The sequence below is a fragment of the Perca fluviatilis genome, chromosome 6, assembly GCF_010015445.1.
Source record: "Perca fluviatilis chromosome 6, GENO_Pfluv_1.0, whole genome shotgun sequence".
Taxonomy (NCBI): domain Eukaryota; kingdom Metazoa; phylum Chordata; class Actinopteri; order Perciformes; family Percidae; genus Perca; species Perca fluviatilis.
This window is the reverse complement of record NC_053117.1, coordinates 30,877,266-30,897,323: the sequence shown is the minus strand read 5'-3', so window position 1 is coordinate 30,897,323 and position 20,058 is coordinate 30,877,266. Positions and strand designations below refer to the sequence as shown.

General features: G+C 40.0%; 1 protein-coding gene across 1 annotated transcript in view; it reads right to left on the bottom strand.

The window, feature by feature from the left end:
• Positions 1 to 4,043: 4,043 nt before the first annotated feature.
• The window catches only part of LOC120561064 (coiled-coil domain-containing protein 60-like), a 35,687-nt gene continuing 19,672 nt past the window's right edge, over positions 4,044 to 20,058 (bottom strand). The window contains exons 8-14 of the mRNA XM_039804029.1: positions 18,352 to 18,556; positions 11,159 to 11,222; positions 8,765 to 8,772; positions 8,623 to 8,671; positions 7,915 to 8,061; positions 7,490 to 7,679; positions 4,044 to 5,583 (exon numbers count right to left, since the gene is read on the bottom strand). Coding sequence (XP_039659963.1) covers positions 5,422 to 5,583; positions 7,490 to 7,679; positions 7,915 to 8,061; positions 8,623 to 8,671; positions 8,765 to 8,772; positions 11,159 to 11,222; positions 18,352 to 18,556 — 825 coding nt within the window. The 3' untranslated portion in view covers positions 4,044 to 5,421. The remainder of the gene's footprint in view (positions 5,584 to 7,489; positions 7,680 to 7,914; positions 8,062 to 8,622; positions 8,672 to 8,764; positions 8,773 to 11,158; positions 11,223 to 18,351; positions 18,557 to 20,058) is intronic.

The following is a 20,058-nucleotide window of genomic DNA, read 5'->3' as shown; positions in this document are numbered from 1 at the left end:
ATAGCCTACATTGGTATTGAAGCATTGGATTGAAAACTAAGGACTAGGCAACAAATGGGATAATCCCCTCTCCATTTTTCTCTTGTAGATGTGGTTAAATGGCCAAGGCGACTTCTTTTGTTTCGGGGTCTCAACCTCTTATTCTGCCACTGCGTTTACTGGCGGATTACAGCCATGCGTAGCCTGTACCGCCAACTTCTGACAACACTCTGCGTAGAATAGTTTATTTGCTTCAAACCAGTTGCCTAATTTGCATTTCTTTTTTGCGACATTTCAAAAGTTCGCCTAAAATTCCCTCTACACTTGAATGGAAACACGACTAATGACAATGCTAACAGGGAAATGTTTAGGGACTATTCGTTATTTATTTCAGGGGCCATTTTTGGACCTTTAGTCAAAATAGACATGACCCTCCCCTGTAATCATTTTTCTATGACCCTCCAAAACTATTTTGAAAAAAGGCATGACCCTTCCCCAACAATTTATCGATACCTTCTGCACTGGTTTGCATCTGACAAATATATAAAGATTACCATTGCTTTTTTTACAGCAATGACTTATGTGACTAATCCTCTGCATTCTCATCTGACGCCTCACACTCCTCTATTATGGTGTGGTGGCCATTTCAGTAGATTTACTCACTAACGTTGTTGTGGAAACACAATAAGCATGAAAACTAAATGCACACTTCCTGCATTACTGCATTACTTCAAATACTAAGTTACTCCTCTAGTAAACTAGTATTCACATGAAATAAAACAAGAAAATATTGAGACCATTCAGCAAAGGACACTGGGAAATAACAAATTCAACACTGGTTGCTATGGACTCTTCACTAAGCTTCCTCCACTTCGCCGTTTAAACAAAGTGGAATAAACGTAAGTCCAAATCTACACAAAACCTGCAATCAATTAGTAAGCTGACATCGAATGTGGCATTTAGGAAACCTTTATTGTAACCTTGGCACGGTAAGATGTCCAAACTAGCAACATTCATTTTCGTTTTTTGCGTCCTGCTGCTCACATCGTCACCCAGGAAATATTTTTTTTTACTAAAGCAGTATATTCAATCAGATGTATTACCTACCACCATTTAGTTGTTTTGTGTTATTCAGCTAAGATATTCAGAAAATATCTGATCATGCCAGACGTTTTATTACTCCACTCATTTTTTAAACAATGAAATTACCCGTTTCAGCCACCAGGGGGGCAGTGCTCCCTGTGCCCATGGATGTATGCCTGTGCCCCACTGCCAAACTCATGGGTCAGACCCATCTGGTAGCAAAGGAGGGCTGAGACTAAGAGCTACATGGAAAAATATGCACCAAATAAGTCACTTTGAAATTTTGCGGTTTTCATGAATACAAAAGTTGGGTGACCCCCCTTCTGGACTAAAAAATGTTGGATGACCCTCCCCTCAGCAAAGAATAAAAAGACATGACCCTCCCCTATTTTCCTCCGGTGGTCCATTCCATAAATACCAAACAGTCCCTTAGCAGGCCTGTTTACAATGTTCACAATCTTAATTTAGCGTGTTAGCATGTTAACATTTTCTAATTAGAACCAAAGTACAGCTGAAGCTGATGAAAATGTCATTAGGTATCTGGTTGTAAAGTATTCAACAAACGGAACATTTGACCCGATGTTGGGCTATACGAAAAGTCACGGGACCCCCAAAGTTATAGTGATTCACTGTCTATGAATCACGAATGTCTGGACAAATTTACGTGATCTATCCAACAATAGATGTTGAGATATTACAGTTACAGATTAGAGATATACAGTCTGGACTAAAGTCGTGGACTGACTGCCTGACAGACATTGAGGTTTTCACACACAAAAGAAAGATAAAAGTATCATTTGCTTGCATCATAAAATGGAAACTGATGTGAAGGCACTTTTATTTCTGCCACTGAAAGGAACTAAGCTTACTTACTTCATCTTCCAAGAAGATAAAGAAGAGAAAGATAATGTGATCAATACAAAGTCACAACGTGGCTGACATGACCTGGCTGATACTGTACAGTCATGGTCAGATGTAAAGTATTTTCCAGCGACAGTAGAACAGCACATTTTCGCCACTGTGCCCACAACAGGTGGTTTCCCTCAGTGGCCTCAGCAGCAAAAGTGTCACATGTGTGTACTTTAAGCTTTAAATGCTACACAGCTATTTTAGTCAGCGGTGAAGACAGCCTTTAGCCTAGCTTGTGTGACAAGTTACTTTGAACTTGGACTAAATTACATTTGTCACTGTGACATTAAAATCCAATGAATCACTAGTTTTGTTTAGCCTGATAGACATCTGGACACAATATTTGGGTAGAAAATTTGAGTGTGTGACTTTGAGAACAGTGAAAGCCCCCTAGCTGTTTGAGCAGTGATAAGAGATTGTCTACATGTGCAAAGTGCCAGCTGGGGGGAAATTATCAGCAGGACAAAGGGCTAACCAATGGAACATGCAGAAAGATGAGTGTAACATACAGGAATAATGTCATATTTTCCATCATTGCCAGCAAGCGACTATAAGGATTATGAAGAACAAATGATCAAATATAGTTTTTTTTAATGTGGAACCCGTCCTGCACAAGTACTATAAAACCTGCATTTCTCAACCCCGAATGTCTTAGTTCAAAGTCGATTGCACAACAACTCATCTTTTTTACGTAATCATTTCGAGATCCAGCTTTTAGTTGCACAATGTTTCACGGCTAAGCAAACACTTCTTCTCTGTTTGCCTACATGCAGCCAAATTCACTTTCATAACTACACAAGCACGGAGAGGCTGCCGCTGGTAAACTGGAGAGTAAATATTGAACTTTCCTGTAGGCGACTTCGGTCGTTGTGCTTTTGATATGATGCGGTGTAAAGGACACAAGGTTTTAAGATCAGGACGTCTCCACGACTTCAACCTCATCTGAATCCTGTTATTGTCATTGTTATAAATGTTAACATATTATATAAAAGAATACTCAAGCAATTAAGTATTGTACTTTTAGCTCTGAGTATGAGTTACCCCCCAAAAGCACTCCTACATTTCCCATAATGCAACTCAATAGCGTCTTTCATTTGACCCTCTGTGCTTAATAAATGCCTAGAATTTTCAAACTTGACATCACACAGACCTTTTAAACATTGGAAGTCAGGCAAAACTGAGGTGCTCCTGAGATGCTCTCTGACATCATCAGGGTTATTTTCCTCAGACTTCACAAGTCTCCCTTTAGAGCCACAGCAAATAATTCACAACTGCTTCTACAGGCTGTTTCGGACTAACCATGACAAGTGAACTGATCTTTATGTCAAATTGGTGGAGTTCCTCAGAAACCAGCTGCATTTGCATCCATTTTGTGGCTAATATGAATATACCAGAAGACAAGAATATGCAACCCTAAACTAATGACTTATAATCATAACCTGTTTGTAATTTAGACATGACTCAGCTGCATTCATTAAACAGCTGTCTTTTGGAACAGAAACATTTTTGCTTCTATCTATTTACACCAGCTTGCTCATGCTCATTGCAACTAAGAGTCTTCTTCAGCTTCAAACTCTGTTCTATATTTTAGTTATGTGCATAATTCTACCAGTTTAAATCCACTGACTTGCAGCTATATTTATTATTTCCAGAATTTTGTTTGGTATCTCCCACTTCATTTGGTCTAGACTTTGTGCCCTCAGGCATGAGCTCTAAAACCTGAGTGAGAAGTTCAAATGAAAGAATTCTTGTTCCCCCCCTCATGTTTTCCTCTGCCGCCCTGCACCCCACCATCCCCCTGCCCAGGGCTAAGCGAGCACTGTGGGGGTGGGTTGAGCTGAGCCTCCAGACTGTGTGGCATTCCTGAAATGAGTGTTGGCTCGCTGTTGCCCCTGTTCCCGATCCCGCCCCTCCTCTTCCAGGCAAGACACTTTTCCCTTTCACTCTATATGCTGCTCCACCACACACAAACACAACACACAAACACACACACAAAAACACACACACACACACACACACACACACACACACACACACACACACACACACACACACACACACACACACACACACACACACACACACACACACACACGTGTAGATATGCCCTGCCCCATTTCATGTGGATAAGAATACAGTACATGTTATCAAAAAAGGAGGACTAGAAGTTGTTTTCAAAAAGGAGTAGTTACTACTGTAATATATCACTTATATTAGCATATGGTCTGCTTTTTGCAATAATACATGATATATATCGCGTTTGAAAGTCTCTATTCCACATTAAGTTCAAACATTCACAGTTATTTCCTCCAAAATGCTGATCAAGGCAATGAAAAGGGAGTTCATTATTCTTATCTAACAGGCAGAGCTGAAGGTCAGCCTCTTTTATTCACAAACCCATCAGGAGACGAGGCGGGGTTAAAGGCAACTGTGAGTGTTTGACTGAGTTCAACAGCACAACTCAGTGTCAGTATATTAGATTGTTCATCCATTACCCAATTGGATTGTTTATGTCAACTGGGGTCAACAGAGGTATTTAAAATAGTGGCCTTTTATACTTTCATGTAAATGTCTGTTTAACTGCTCTCTACAGACAGAAAATACTGTACTGTGTGTGATAGTGATTCACACTAGCCAGTTCTAAAAAGCTTTTAAAGCACATTTGGTGGTCTAAACACTGAGTCAAGTAGGTCTTTCCAGGAAAAATGTTCCTGCAAACAGGAAGGGGTGGGTTTTACAACGAATTTCACATTTGGCAACATCTACAGTGGTCTGTTTAGAATGAATAACAGAAGAACTGGGTAGTTGGCTATGGCAATGGCTGCCATAACAAAACTGACAATGAAAAGTGCCACATACAGAAAAACTTCATCCAGCACACAGCACTAAAGAACCAATGATTTTACCAACATGTGACATGTGATCTTGTAAGTTATCACTGGAGCATTACAGGGAAATATGTTAGAAAGGAAGGTATTTAGTTGCTCTTTTTGTAACCCTTGACTATAGATTGAAAGGTTTGCACCAGTGCTACTTCCTGCTTCCCCCTTCTTGTGTGTACCTGTATTGTTTATCCTGTACACATGCATTTACCACGTGCCTATTAGGGTATAAAACCTGTACCTTTAATCTAATCCTTCCTTTTCTTTGGCCAATTTTTATTCAACTATGAAAAAATAACAATTACGTCTTCTAACTTTCACGTTTTTTTGTGTGTGTTATTTGTTACTTATTGTTGATGCAGTGATGTGTCTCAAGTTGACTCTGCTGCTGGTTGTGTGGTGCACAACATAACTCCTTTTGAGTGAACAGTGATAATGTGCAAATGCAAAATAACTACTCCTACTTATCACTTTTATCAGCCTTTGCCCTTACTTTAAAGGCTTATTTTGGGCTAATTCAGCCTTGAGCTCACATTTAATTTACAACTCTGGTGTGCCTTTGTTCCCTTCATCTATTTGTCCATGCCTGTAGCCTTCCTCCAGGTCTTAAAAGAGCGTGGTCACCTGGTGTTTGAGGGTCACAGTGGTACTGTGGGGGCAGGGTGACCCTTGAGCACAGCCAGGCACTGTACTCCTCCCTGGGCATCTGGACCACATGCTCCGTGGCAATCTGACGGTGAATAAGAGAGACGGAGGAGGGATAGTTCAGATATAGACTAGTCTCGCATTGCCAGACCTTCCTCCACAGCGCTGCAGAGGAGGGTCTGGTTAGTCCACACAGCATTCTGGGATGCAAGAGAAAACGTGCTTTGGTTTACTGGCATTTCTTTAAACCAATCACAATCGTCATGGGCAGCGCTAAGCGCCACACGGAGGTCCGGTGCTGCTGAAAAATAGCCTTGTGAAGGAACTTTTTTTTGGTGGAACGTGCTCGATAAAAGGTTGTTTTAGTCATTGCAACAGAAAACTCAGATTGGACAGATAGTCTAGCTAGCTGTCTGGATTTACCCTGCAGAGACATGAGGAGCAGTTAACCACAGTCATAAATCGGCCGGAGTTTAAAATTCCAACACAATGAAAGCGGAAGGTAACGGACATACGGCAAAATCTCCAGCGGAACGGAGCAATCCCGGAAGTGGACGGTCATGGATATAGACTAAATATAGACAGACACAGGCAGAAAGAAACAGAAATCTATGTTGATACCTCATTCACTAAGAAATAAGACACAAATATACAACTGAAATCTGACAACTGATCCATTGACGTAAGGGACACTGGAGATAAAAACACTGCTGGCAACCAAACCAAGTTATACTTTTGTGCCCCAAACCTTGGTACAACTTTCCAGTCCACACTGGAGTCCTCCTGCTGAGCCAGAAATGGAACCTAAAACAAGTCATCTGTGGTCTGTTTGATTCTGTTTTGAGCTTCAGAGAGGGACATTGTCACGTACTGCCCTGAAAAGCAACACAGTGAGAAAACAGCCAGTGCCAACCCTCCCCACTGACTCTCTATATCAGTGAACCACCTTTGCTGTCCTCCGGTGACATTTATCAGTCGGCTTCCTGTCATTACACCTTCAGCTATCTGCTCTGGAGTCTGGGAAGGATCTATTACCCCTCATTTCTGACCAGTAGGGGCGTGTTCAGAGGGTCTGGAGTCTGTTAGTTTTGGGAGTGGGGCTCATCCCTAATTGATGGTTTGGTGGGAGTGACTGAGAGTTTACTGTTGGGCTTAAAGTTTGGAGGAAAATCTGAGGAGTTTAATGAAATCCAACTCTTCAATCTCTTTTATATTACATGGACCCTGTGGAAATACATCATTAGAGAATATTTTTAATGGGAACAAACTATCCGACTGCAATAAGAATTTGGCATCACCATTTTGTCCAATGCCTCCATTCGGATTTATACCGTTACCCAGCTCAGAGCACAGGATCACATTTGCCCAGATTTCAGTTGTAAAGATCAATAATATTACATTTAATTGTGAAAATTTTAGCTGGTTTGGAAATTTGAATTTTGAACTTGTGGAAACTACAAAAACAACTACAATTTTTTTTGCAAATTCTCCACAATCTTGGAAATCAGCCTTCATTACCAAATTGGTAAACTTCATTTGCATTTAGATAATCCAGTGTAGTGTTCTAGTGTCTGTTCCCAGCATTTACTGGCAAACTAATTTGTACCAAATGACACGGTGCAACACACGATCGGCAAACTGTTGGTTGATTTTGTGGATTTCAGACCAAAGGAGTCTATTTACTGTGATATATTACTGTACTTCTTCCATATACGTTTATATGAGATTTTTGCTCAAGCGTTCAATGGTCAGCGGTCAATGTGACTTTTTTTGAAAAAAAATTTTTTTTTTTTTTTTTTTTTTTTTTTATGGTTGGGGGGAAAAATAATTTTTTTTTGAACAAATTTTTTAATTTTTTTTTTTTTTTTTTTTTTTTTAGTTTGGGGGGGGGGATTTTTTTTTTGGGATTTTTATGATCGTTAAAATAATTCTCCGTTTCCTGTAACTTTATTTTCTTTGTGAAACATGGTGTGAGGAGGTGTTTTGTGTACCTGGATGGCCACACAAAGCTCAGGAAGACAGAGCTCCCACGGCTCCAGACCCCCCAGCACCTTCAGGAGGATCTGTGGCCGAACCCTGAGGGTCTGCTGCTCTGCAAAGCCAGTAAGCTTCTCCAGCACCCGGCTCACCGCTCGCTCCCTGCACACCTCCTCAGGCAGGCTGCCCAGCAGAGTGGACAGCCTGGAAGAAAATGACAAAACAAACCAGCATGAGTGTCAGATCCACTGACAACATCACGTTACAACACATCAAAAATATGGTGTTTTAGTAGCTGTAATGTGCAAGTTACGCAACACATATGCATACCACTTGTGCATGCAGTTCCACTGATGCAAACATAAATCTGACCAAATCAAGCCCCAATAACCCCGACTCAACATTCCACACTAGATAATGTCTTCAACAGGTTGCATACCACATATTGGTGCTGTGCTTGTTTTTATTGTTCTTGTTTGGAGCCTCTGTCTCTTGAGACACACAGGTCACATGATGAGGAAGGCCATGGGATTCGGTCACGTGACACAGGGCTCGATACCTCTGGAGACCGCTATTTAACCTCTCCCTGGGTTGGAGAAGAAAACTGAATTGGAGGAACCTACAAGAGCTCACATTATCTTGCACGCTAACCATAACTGTATTTGAGTTATATTTAAATAGGGTATAAGCAGGCAGACTAATATAACAAGACAAACATGGTTGTTACATGAGTAATAGCACCAGAAGGGTTTGTTAAGGATGGTTATCCCTTAGAGCCAAAGTAAAGCAATTGTTCAGGGAGTAGGTGGCTCAAAGTTTGTGACATGACAAAACACGATAAGATCACTATAATCAACACAATGATTCAATTCTTACGACAAAACAGCTTCATCCCAGTTGATTTGGATGTTTAGCAAGAAAGTTTTTAAAATGTAAAACTATTCCTTTAAATATCACTTTTCATAATCTATTCATCCTGTTAAGTTAAAATTGTGGGGAAAAAAAAAGAAGGATTTAGTAAAGATGAAGCATCTAAGACATGCAGCATTCAATGGCAGGTAATCATCATGCTGATACTTGAGTGATAGTAATGGAAAACAAACAGGATGGAATACATGCAATTGTTGGCAATGGATGTTTGCCAGACCTGGCTTTGAGCTCCAGGATGTCGACGTAGCTCTGAGACATCTCGTTAACTATTTTTTTTTTTTTTTTTTTTTTTTTTTTATATTTTTTTTTAAAAAAAAATTAAAAAATTAAAAAATTAGAAGGTATACATGCTTACTTACCCAGCCTTCTGTATATAATTTAATTTTTTTATACAAAACATAGCCCCCCAATTTTCGTGGACCAATTTTTTTCCGAAACAAAATAAACAAAATAAACTTAAATAAAGTCATATTTTTTTTTTTTTTTTTTTATGAGTAAAAACTTTGCTTATTTTGGGGAATTTTTGCTTTCAGTCTGGTCTGCAGCATGTTCAGTTGACTTAGCCGGAACATTTCACTATTTGTACCCAAAACTTGCTGGTAGTGTTTCATGTATATTTAGGATTGCCGTTATGTTTCAATGCCCTAAAACTGAGAGATTACATATAAAAAGGGGCTGTGACTCTTGAAAATGTGGACATGAACATACTCAAACACATTCAAGAAAAAATCTGCACTTTACCCTAATAGTTATTGCTTTATGTATGTATGCTATGAACTGTATGTATACAAACAAACAAAACAATAGTACGTCTTGTCATAATTATGCAGTGTGCTGATGCGCTGCAAGCAGCACTGACACAATGACTAGTACTCGTCATACTTAATGTTGTTATTCTTCGTCTTCCGCCACATTTTGTGTCACACTACTTGTTTCGCAGCGTTGCCAACACATGCGCACATGTGGAATGATCAGAAATGGTTTACAAGTCTTTTCTCAGAGATTCGCCAAGCATTTTTTACGAAAATTGCAAACAAATGTGCTAAGTGAATCGAAAATGTAAAAAGTAATACAAAAAAAGAAAAATGGGCTATGCAATCTATTTCTTTACTGCTAGTTACGGCAATCCTTACGGATTGATCCTAACATAGTCTATAAGGGCTTGAAACAGGTTTAATATCCTGTGTCGCTGTAGCCAATGTTATGCACCTGTAACCCAGTGAAGGCCCCCCTAAAGGTTTGATCCTAGAATTGCCCCTGCTGCCGACTCATAAGTAACATTAAACTAACTGACTTTTTAGCTAGCTAACAATGCAATGTTTTGTTAAGGAATAGCTACAGGCTAAAGCTGTAATCTCAAAGATTTTCATTCAAATAGCCTAAATGTCTTTTAAGTCACTAGCTATCACCAAAGTAGGTAACATAATTGTGACATAGCCTAGGGCCCACTGATGAAAGTATTGCAGTATTTATATATTTGCAGTATGAACACAGTCTCTGGCGTGAAACTCCTGGAAAGAAAGTGCAGTATTACAGTTTTGCATACACACAAAAAATGGAACTATGCACACAATAATGAAAACTTGAAGCTCATGTATCAAACACATTTTTTGTCCCACTGCTTGCCTCGTAGCATTGCTAACACATAAGCAAAAAATACAGCAAAATGTGTGGAATGATCAGGAATGGTGTGCTATGCTGTGCTAAATTTCTCCATAGATTATAATAGAAAACAGAGCTCATCTCTTTGGGGTGAAAAAATGTAATGGACCACAACTATATATACATAAATATATATATATATATATATATATATATATATATATATATATATATATATATATATATATATACACACACACACACACACACACACACAATATACACACACACACACACACACACACACACACACACACACACACACACACACACACATATATATATATATATATACATATATATATATATATTATATATATATATATATATATATACATATATATATACACACACACACAACAAATATGGTTTTGAATTGTTAACATTTTGCACATTAGCCATTGATGCAGACCTTGTTGGCACAAACCCACAATTACTGAAAGCTGACTAAGAGAAAGTAGTCATCTGGAACATGTAATCAGTCATTGAATGATGGTAATCACATCTTTAACAGCCAAGGTAAGTATTAGGTACCAATGAAATGGCACTGATAGCATTTTACAACATGCCCTTTTGTCCCCTCATTCACAACACTATTCCACTGACGTTTTACAGCAAATTCCTGACATAGCCTTTCAGATCACTGTCTTTAAAACTCTGAATAGGCTAGAGAAGGAATGAAGATGAAGAGGGCTGAATTAGAAACACAAATTAAAGGGCTGTCACTTCAGAGTAAGTGAGAAGAGTATAGGCTGAGCTGCCGCTAAAGCTTTCTTTTCCCTGCTCTTCTTCTCTTTACACAATCATTCCAGGAATATTGTCCCGGTCATGATGGCTTAGACTTTTGTACTCTTTATGATTAGCTGTTGTTTATCTAGGAAATAAAGCCTTGGCTACTGTTACAAGTGCCTAAATCAATATGGGAGCCCAGGCCTGAAGAACAACAACAGTTAGAGGTAGAATTTAAGATTTTATGGCAGTAGGCTAGTAAACAAACATACTGTTTTTTTCTTTTATCTTTCCAGCTGCTGAAATACAAGTCATGAGATGGAGGTTCTGCTAAAATGTAGATCCTTGCAAGTTGAGCTTACCTGCTGGTTTGTGAGCTTTGGCTCTCTTTCTTGACTTTCTGGTCATCAGACAGTGTGCGAAGACCTGGAGATAAAAAAACAAACAAACTTGAATTAAAACTTTTTTTCTGCTGCATCTCTCCTCATTTCTTTCATCACTGCATGTTATTATGGATCTGTAACTCCGTCTAACTCTAATTTTTGAAATGTTCATGATTAGAGGGGTTTGCGCATCTAAAAACATTACTTTCCATGTCATGTGGAGTTGAAGGAAAGCAGGTTTTTTTGGGGCAGGAGTGAAGCAAAGTCAGGTTTATACACTATCAGGAATAATGTCTTTGCCCAACGAGGCTCACCTGTTATTCCATGCATTCCCTCCCTCCAGAGCATTTCTCTGTTGTTCAAAACCCACACTCTTACATGCAGCTGCAATCTACTTTGTGTCACCCCTCCTCAATATACAAATCAATAAGGCATTTGTCAATGTGTAACAGACATTGATGACCTCTCAGGTCACCCAGTACAGTGGCTCTAAACCTGGGGGTTGGGGGATGGTTGTGGAGAAATAAAATAAAATAATAAAAAATAAAATACAACATAGACTGGGGAATGTTTTTTTTTTTACATTACTGTGTGATTTCGGTACATTTCATGCGTTATATTCGGTGCTTAATTTTTTTTGGGGGGGGGTCACAGATCGCATCAAAAATCAACAGAGCCTGGAGCACACTGGACAATGGCTAGGTGCTAGCTATCAAAATAAATAAACAAATCTGTCATCACAAACAAAGCATTATTTATTTACATTTATTAATGAGAGCATTCACAATAATCGCTCGAAATCAGCAGGGGGAAGCTTAGAAACAGCTGTTTACACTTTCTCTCATCGTTGTCGGTGTGTGTGTGTGTGTGTGTGTGTGTGTGTGTGTGTGTGTTGGGGGTTGCGAACGCCAACCTGATCATTCTTGGGGGGTTGTGACTTGAAAAGTTTGAGAACCACTGACCTAGTAAACCTGCTGTACCTAAGGGTCAATTCATGAACATTCATAATCCTTCCCTGATGACTTCAGATGTGCTTACTTCTCACTTCCTCTGTGCTTGTTGCGAATGGCTATTATTGCATTATTATTTTCTCTTTGTCTGTCTTTCCTTTCAAATTTCCATATAAAGCACATTGAGGATTCCCCTTGTCAATGAAATGTGCTATATAAATAAAGCTTGCCGTCAGTTGTGTGTGATAGCTTTCGTGTCCTATGCTGTCAGGACCCCACTATGGGATCCAAAGGCAAATCTGAGAGGTAACAAGATGATAAGGTTGTAATACAAAACGTTTTTCTATACTTTCTATAACTTTGACATATTTTCCTGTGAAATATTAAATACTTTCATTACTTTAGGCATTTCAAAATCCTTCAAATGAAAAACCTCTTTGGTTGGTCTCCTCACAAGTCATGTTCAGGAGTAGACATAGTTAGTTCTAATGGATCACAAGATATAACGGTTTGGAACTATGGCTCCTTGCTATGTGCTATGTAAGAGGTTGTACAAATATAGGACTAATTGTGCAAACACATTAGAGCTTGTGCAAGTATAACTGCAATGCACGCATTGCTATGCCCTGTTACACCCTGCTACACTCTGCAGTGCCCTGCTACGTCCTGCTGCGTCCTGCTACGCCCTGCTATGCTTTGCTGTGCCCCGCTACGTCCTGTAACGCCCTGCAGTGCCCTGCTATGCCATGAACTACTATACACTACAAGTACTATTTCTGGTCATTGTTCCATTATCTTTATTGTGACTATTATTGCCACTGTTCATCACACCCCCAACCGGCACTGTCAGACACCGCCTACCAAGAGCCTGGGTCTGTCTGAGGTTTCTCCCTAAAAGGGAGTTTTTCTCACCACCGAGGTTTCTCCCTAAAAGGGAGTTTTTCCTCGCCACTGTCGCACTAAATACTTGCTCTTGGGGGAATTACTGGAATTGTTGGGTCTTTGTAAATTATAGTGTGGTCTGGACCTACTCTATCTGTAAAATGTCTTGTGATAACTCTTGTTATGATTTACTATAAATAAAATTGAATTGAATTAAAACAAAGTTACAAAATGAAGGCAAAATGTCTCATTGTCCATGTTATTTTCATATTTAATCTCATAGCTCCCTCTGGTGTTAACATGCTTTTACTACACCATGAAACTGAGAAGTTTTGTAATCTCACTGAAGCATCAGCTAGCAGTTTACACGTAGATGTCACACAGTGATGACACAATAAATCTTCATGAAGCTTCCCAAGAGCATAAAGCATTCATTAAAATGTTAAATACCAGCCTAAATGATTCAACTTCTCTAAGAGCTGTGACAAAATTAATCACAGTGTGGCAAATCAAGCAGATGAGGCGCTTATTAAAATGTATAGCATGATTTCTCACGAGGAATAGCTATAAAAAACCTGCAGCTAAAACTGTAATAGCCAATAACGTTTGCAAATTGCCTGGCTTTAGATTGAATAAATAGAGTTCTTATTTTAATTATCCCAAATGAATGAGGGGGATTAACTATCTGAGCTGCTCAAAAACTACAGGGGGGGGGGGGGGCATTGAAATGCAAAGACAAACCTCCTCATTATTCAAAGTTTCACAATTCCTTTTTTCATCAAAGAGTTTGAAAAACTACTTATTTTTTTCCCAAAGAATATAACTCATCTTTCAAATACATTTACCAGGCAACACATTGTAGTGTGGGCAGAGTTGCACATCTCCAGTGGCCAATTTCTGGATTTGAGACATAACTCTGGGGATTAGTCTGAACAGCAGTTAATTGCTTTAAACCAATGGCGCTGAATTATTCCTTTGATTTTTGGACTCCTTTTATGATAAGAGCCAAAACGCAGGAGGGAGGGAAAGAGAGAGGAGAGAAAAAAGTGTGAAAAAGAGAGAGTAATAGAGACGAAAAAGAAAAACAACAACAACATGACAATGACTGAGGCAGTGACAGCTAGCTGAACAGTCTTTCATCAGGAGGCAATGATATGAAACCTGTAATCTACAGGAGGCGGGGGTGTTGGGGGAGATCAGATGACTAATTATACTCTGCTGTGAAGCCTGAAGCAGTGCACTATGGGAATCAACACAGGGCATAGGAGGGCTGAACCCCGTCACAAAGGCTCTGATCATTGAACGGACCCAGCTCTTATTTTGGTTTTCATTTCAGACTCAGCAGGTGGTGGGAAAGTGTAAGTGTGTTCTGTGTGTGTGTGTGTGTGTGTGTAGGTGTATATTCGTGAGGTTGGACAGGACATTTTTGTGCCATCATTTTAGTTCTCTCCATATCTATCCGCAGGAGTAAAGTGACTTTTAAGGCTTTGTGATTATACGTTTGTGTCAAACAGCTGTTTCTATGACAACAGAGTTGAGTTTCCATTAGTATGTGTGTTCATGAAACTTCTTTCTTTCTGTGAACACATTTTGAGTCACCTATCTTCACAGTGAGGGCGTTTTTGTGAAGAGAGATTGTCTTGGCTGGTTCTTCTAGGTCCAGTTTAGGATTTATATTGGGTGTAGGGTTGACTTAAGGTTAAAGATTGAAATTTTTATAAATGTTTTGTAAGTCACATTCTTTCGCCGAATAGCATTGTGATTAAATGGTTACTATGGCCGAACAAAAAGAGCGACTAATTGACTAATAATAGCGCGTGAGCAGAGGTCGCGCACGGCTCTTTTTTTTTCAGCACCGACAAAGCGGAAACAGGAGGCCTGAACGAGTTCAACCGAGAACCGGATGCCAGGACTCTCACAGTGACTGCAAGTCTGTCTTGTAAACTTACTGGGTTAAGATGACTTCTTTTATGGTGAATGAAAGGCTTGATCGGACCAAGTAGGTCATTGAATCAAATCGAAGCATTGACGGCAATGCTGCTGCCAGTTCTGCCGTTGTTTACCTTTTTCTTATAGGCCGTAGAAAGAGCAACGTCGGTAGCATTTGCTCATTAGCGCCACCGCTGTTCAGGAGAAGACTGCAACTAGTGTCGCGAGCACCAGCGCGGGTATAAATAGTCACGGCGATCCCATGACGTCACATTTGCACGCGCCCGCTGGGCTGCGTCTAGTATATAAGAGCCATTATCGCCATAGGTGCCGCCAAAAGAGAACGAAAGGAGATCTTCAAGACGGTAACTTGTAGTCTTGACATTGTATTTTTGACATGTGAAGTCCAGAAGTTTAGGATATGTTTGTTATGTTTTTAAAATAAAAAAAAGTAAATTATTTAGTGTTTGTTGCATTTCAAAGCCATGCTAGGAACAAGAAAAGGGTACAAATTTATAGATAAAAAAACATAATCATAACATTAAATTGGAGCTTGGAGTGTTCAGAAACTTTCCACTTACAGAGTGACTAACACCACAACAGGAGTTGATCAAGCACAGAAAGACAAACATTGGTATGATCGTGCGCCTTCCGCTCAAGTCTCAGCAAAGTGACGCTGTTGGTGGGAAATGGACAGGGTCTATTCTGTGCTGTGCGTTCCTACAACAATAAGGAGATGAGTGAATGCTACTGCATGCGGACCTCACCCCTGCACAAAGTGACTCAAACACCTCCATTTCACTTGGTATGGAAATGTGTCTCATATTCAGACTGTGGACATTAACATTTGTTGCCAGCATGCAAACTAAATTGTGATTCCTGTTGCCCTTGTCTTACATATCCTCCGACCATACATGTACTTAGAGACTCATTGATAATGACGTTACTTTTTGAGATGGCGGTTTGATTTCATGAGTTTGCCTGTACGGTCTGTACAGATAAAACTTATGAATGAATGAAGAAATGAAGAAATGTATTTCAGACATCAACATGAAAGAAACTACACAAATACACACAAAATTTATAAATTAGTTCGCAAAATGAAATAAAAAGAATATTACATAACATATAATACAGTATCCAGCCTAGATATGCCTGAAAAGGAGTAGAAGTATAAACTTATTTAATCCTAGCCCTTCTCCAGAGATGGAAAGAGTACAAAAATATTCTGCTTGAGTAAAAGTACTATTACTTTGATGAACTTATACTTAAGTACAAGGGGGGAATTGTTGGGTAAATTATAGAGTGTGGTCTAGACCTACTCTATCTGTAAAGTGTCTTGAGATGACTCTTGTTATGATTTGATACTATAAATAAAATTGAATTGAAGTAAAATTACTGGTATAACCACTAGGGGTGGGGGAAAAAAATCGATACAGCATAGTATCGCAATATTTTCTGTGGCAATACTGTATCGATACACAGACGCCAAGTATCGATCTTTTATTATATATGTGTTGGTCAGTTTGTCTGCTTGACAATCTGATTTTGCAGCAATACAATTGAAGTGAGATGAACAAACAGAGAAATGTATTTCTTTATATAAAACAGATGTTGACAAAGTTTTCTTTTGGGGACATAATTTAAAGTTGGGAAAAATTTGAAGTTGGAAAAAAGTTAATGAATTGCAATATATCGCAGAATATTGCAATATGTTTGAAATCGCAATAATATCGTATCGTGACATAAGTATCGTGATGATATCGTATCATAAGGCCTCTGGTGATTCCCACCCCTAATAACCACGCGCCACAGGAGGTTGTTCCTGCCTGTGGCCATCAAATGATATAACGGAGTGTTACACGCTTTGTGCCCTATTTTAACGATCTGAAACGCAAGTATGAAACGCTAAACGCAAGTAGCTTTGTGGGCGGATCTCGGGCGCTGTTGCTATTTTACCGGCGGGATAAATGACTCTTGCGCCCGACGCAAATCTAAAATGGGTTGGTCTGAAGTAGCTAGGTGTGGTTTGGTGGCGTAGCGGTAAACCAATCAGAGCGTCATCTCACATTCCCTTTAAGAGGAGGGCTTGTTCCATGGCGGATTGCTATTATGGCGGGCGAGTTGCCCGCGGCGCCAGCGGGAGCTGCCGGTGCGAGATGCGGCAAAGTAATAAATGCCCGTCTTGGCCGGTTGGCGGTTGCTTTCGCGGCCTCTGGGCGCATCTCCTCAAGTCTTGGAGAGGATTGCTGCAGCCATGGGCGTGGGCCTCAAAACGCACCACCTGCACCTGTTGTGCCCCTTCCTCCTCCCCCACTCCATCTCCGTCCACCCGCTCCACCAGGAGCGGATCGCGCCCATTACTCCGGACCAGATCCGCTAGTTCAACATCACGTCTTCTTAAGTCCTCTAATATTTCCTCATTTATGTCATCAACACATCCGGGTTTCATGGAAATGTTGTGTAAAACACAACAAGCCACAAAGAATGCTGCGACGTTTTGAGGACTGTACTGTAAAGTGCCTCCTGATCTATCCAAACACCTGAAGAGCATTTTCAGTAATATTTTCCTTTGTAATTATGTATGGTTTGCAAAAATGGGAACTGCTGCATCCATTTAGATGAGAGAAGTGTATGCGGCGTTGTGCACCGCGCTACATTATGGCCAAGCGTACACCCTCCAAAAATAGCATCTGAATAACGCGCTACTGACTTTAGACTAAGCGCCACTGACTTTAGACCAGGTTTTTCCTGGTCAATGGCGGAATTGTTTTCTGAAACTGCAGAATAGCACAAAGTAACTTTTCGCCGAACACGCGCCTCCTCTTTTTAAAACACCCATTACTTCTTCTACTTAACGTTATTATTTATTTATTATTGTAGCTATGCTACTTTATTTACTTTATACACTTGCTCTTTTCTTACTCTTATTTTACCTTGAATTTGAACTGCAACTAAATAACTTCCCTGAGGGGATCAATAAAGTATTCTGATTCTGATAAAAGCAAAAACTAGCTCATTTAAAATTTACTAAGAGTAAAAGTTACTTAGTTACTTTTTAACAGTCGGCGGGGGATATATACTTTTTATATTTATACTTATTTCATATCTTATTTATACTTATTTTATTAAATCACAGTCTTTGTGATTTGATAAGGGCACAAAGCTGCTTTCCATTTGAGTTTGTTGACAGATACACACCATTAGAGACATTTTTTATTTACTTTTTTCTTACTCAGTAACGGATGTGATTTAAAATGTAGCAAAGCACAATGCTTCAAACTAAACATACTTAAGTAAAAGTCAAATTATAGATTTAAAAAAGTACATAAAAGAACTACTCAATTACAGTAACATGAGTAATTGTAATTTGTTACTTTCCACCTCCGCCCTTCTCCACAGCTTACTTACACTCTGAGGGAGGCCGGTCTGTCTCCCTAGGTGCTCCTGGAGACTCTGTGTCCTCCTCAGCACCGGGGACCAGAGAGGACACACTGCTGCCCACAGGGGTGGGGGTGAGGGCAGAGAGGGAGGCCCCACTCATGAAGGAAGACTCCCTGTGGGTGTGGAGGCGAGCAGAGGAGCTACGAGGGCGCCTGGGATGAGCTCTCCGAGGCTTTCGGAGGGGAAAAGAGAAGGAGACAAAAGGCAGTGCACATTCATAAAGGAGAGCAGGTGTTTAGTTTGTTACCTAAAAAAACAGAATGCAAGGACACAGGGACGACAAACCAATGTTTCTTGCGATCACAACAGACTTCAGACTTTCAACCCATAGAGGTCAGTACAACAAAGCTTTTCTGCCGTACACAATTACACGATTATGCAGTAGCTCTTCTTTAGTCACCTCTTCAACCCTAAAATAACCATCTAAGTATAATCTCTTGTCATCTATTTTGGCTGCTGTAATATATTTTCTTTATTCTTTATTTTGCGCAAAGTAGAGTATGTTGTGTGTGGACATAGGACCGGAAGCTGTGGATGAAATTACTTTGTATTGGTGTCATGTAATGCTGTGTGGGATGGGCCATTTAGTGGAATGACACTTAAATAAAATATCATAATCTTTAAAATGGGTTCTAATTGTAACTTAAAAGAGAAATCCACCCTTGAATAATATCGTGATTAGATAATTGTATGTTGTCATATATAATTTGTTGTGCACAAGCAGGGGTGTAGCACAAAATTCTGGGCCCTGTAGAAAGGCATTTTTTATGGGCCCCTCCCCGCATCCACAGCTATTCATTCTAGCATCTTTTTGGGCCCTCCTCCCATGAAGGCCCTGGGTACTCATTCCCATTTTTCCCCTTTTTTCGTCGAAAAAACACATTATAGCTAGCTGCACAGACAAGTGCCACTAATGACTACCATACCCCTTAGTCAAAACATAACACCTCTAATGGCTGTCATTGTCATCTACTGAAGCTACTGTCAACAGAGAGTCTATAATTTCCTCTTTTCTCCATGTATAACTGTTGAATGTCAGCACAAAATGGAGTCTCTTGGTATTAGTTGTGAGGCACTCACCTAAACCTGGCGCTAACTACTGATGGTTTAGATATTTTACTGTTTCTGCACCAAGCTCCATTTTCCCCATGCTAGAAATATCTCGGTGTGATGTCTAGCCAGCTGTGTTTGGGCAGTTATTAAGGAGAAAAAGTAAAACGGCCAACAAACAAACCACAGAAGCCCATAAATGGTGTAACATTCCTCTAATAATAGCAGCTTTTAAATCCATTTTCCTTAAAGCCTGAAGCAAAGTCGTCAATTTATGTTAGCTCCTTGTGGAAACATGATCCTCATAAGGGCAGAAATACACACACACACACACACACACACACACACACACACACACACACACACACACACACACACACACACACACACACACACACACACACACACACACACACACACACACACACACACACACACACACACACTGACAGGAGGCAGCTTGGCACACACCCATAGGTAGAACATCTCTCAACTGAGGACGACATATGAGCAACAGAAAGGAGCCAACACACGTCTCTCCCTCTCTCCCCTATGCCCTTCCCTCTCTCCCGCCTGTCTGTCAGAGTGTGTGTGTGACGCTCCCATCAGCCTAATTATCAGGGT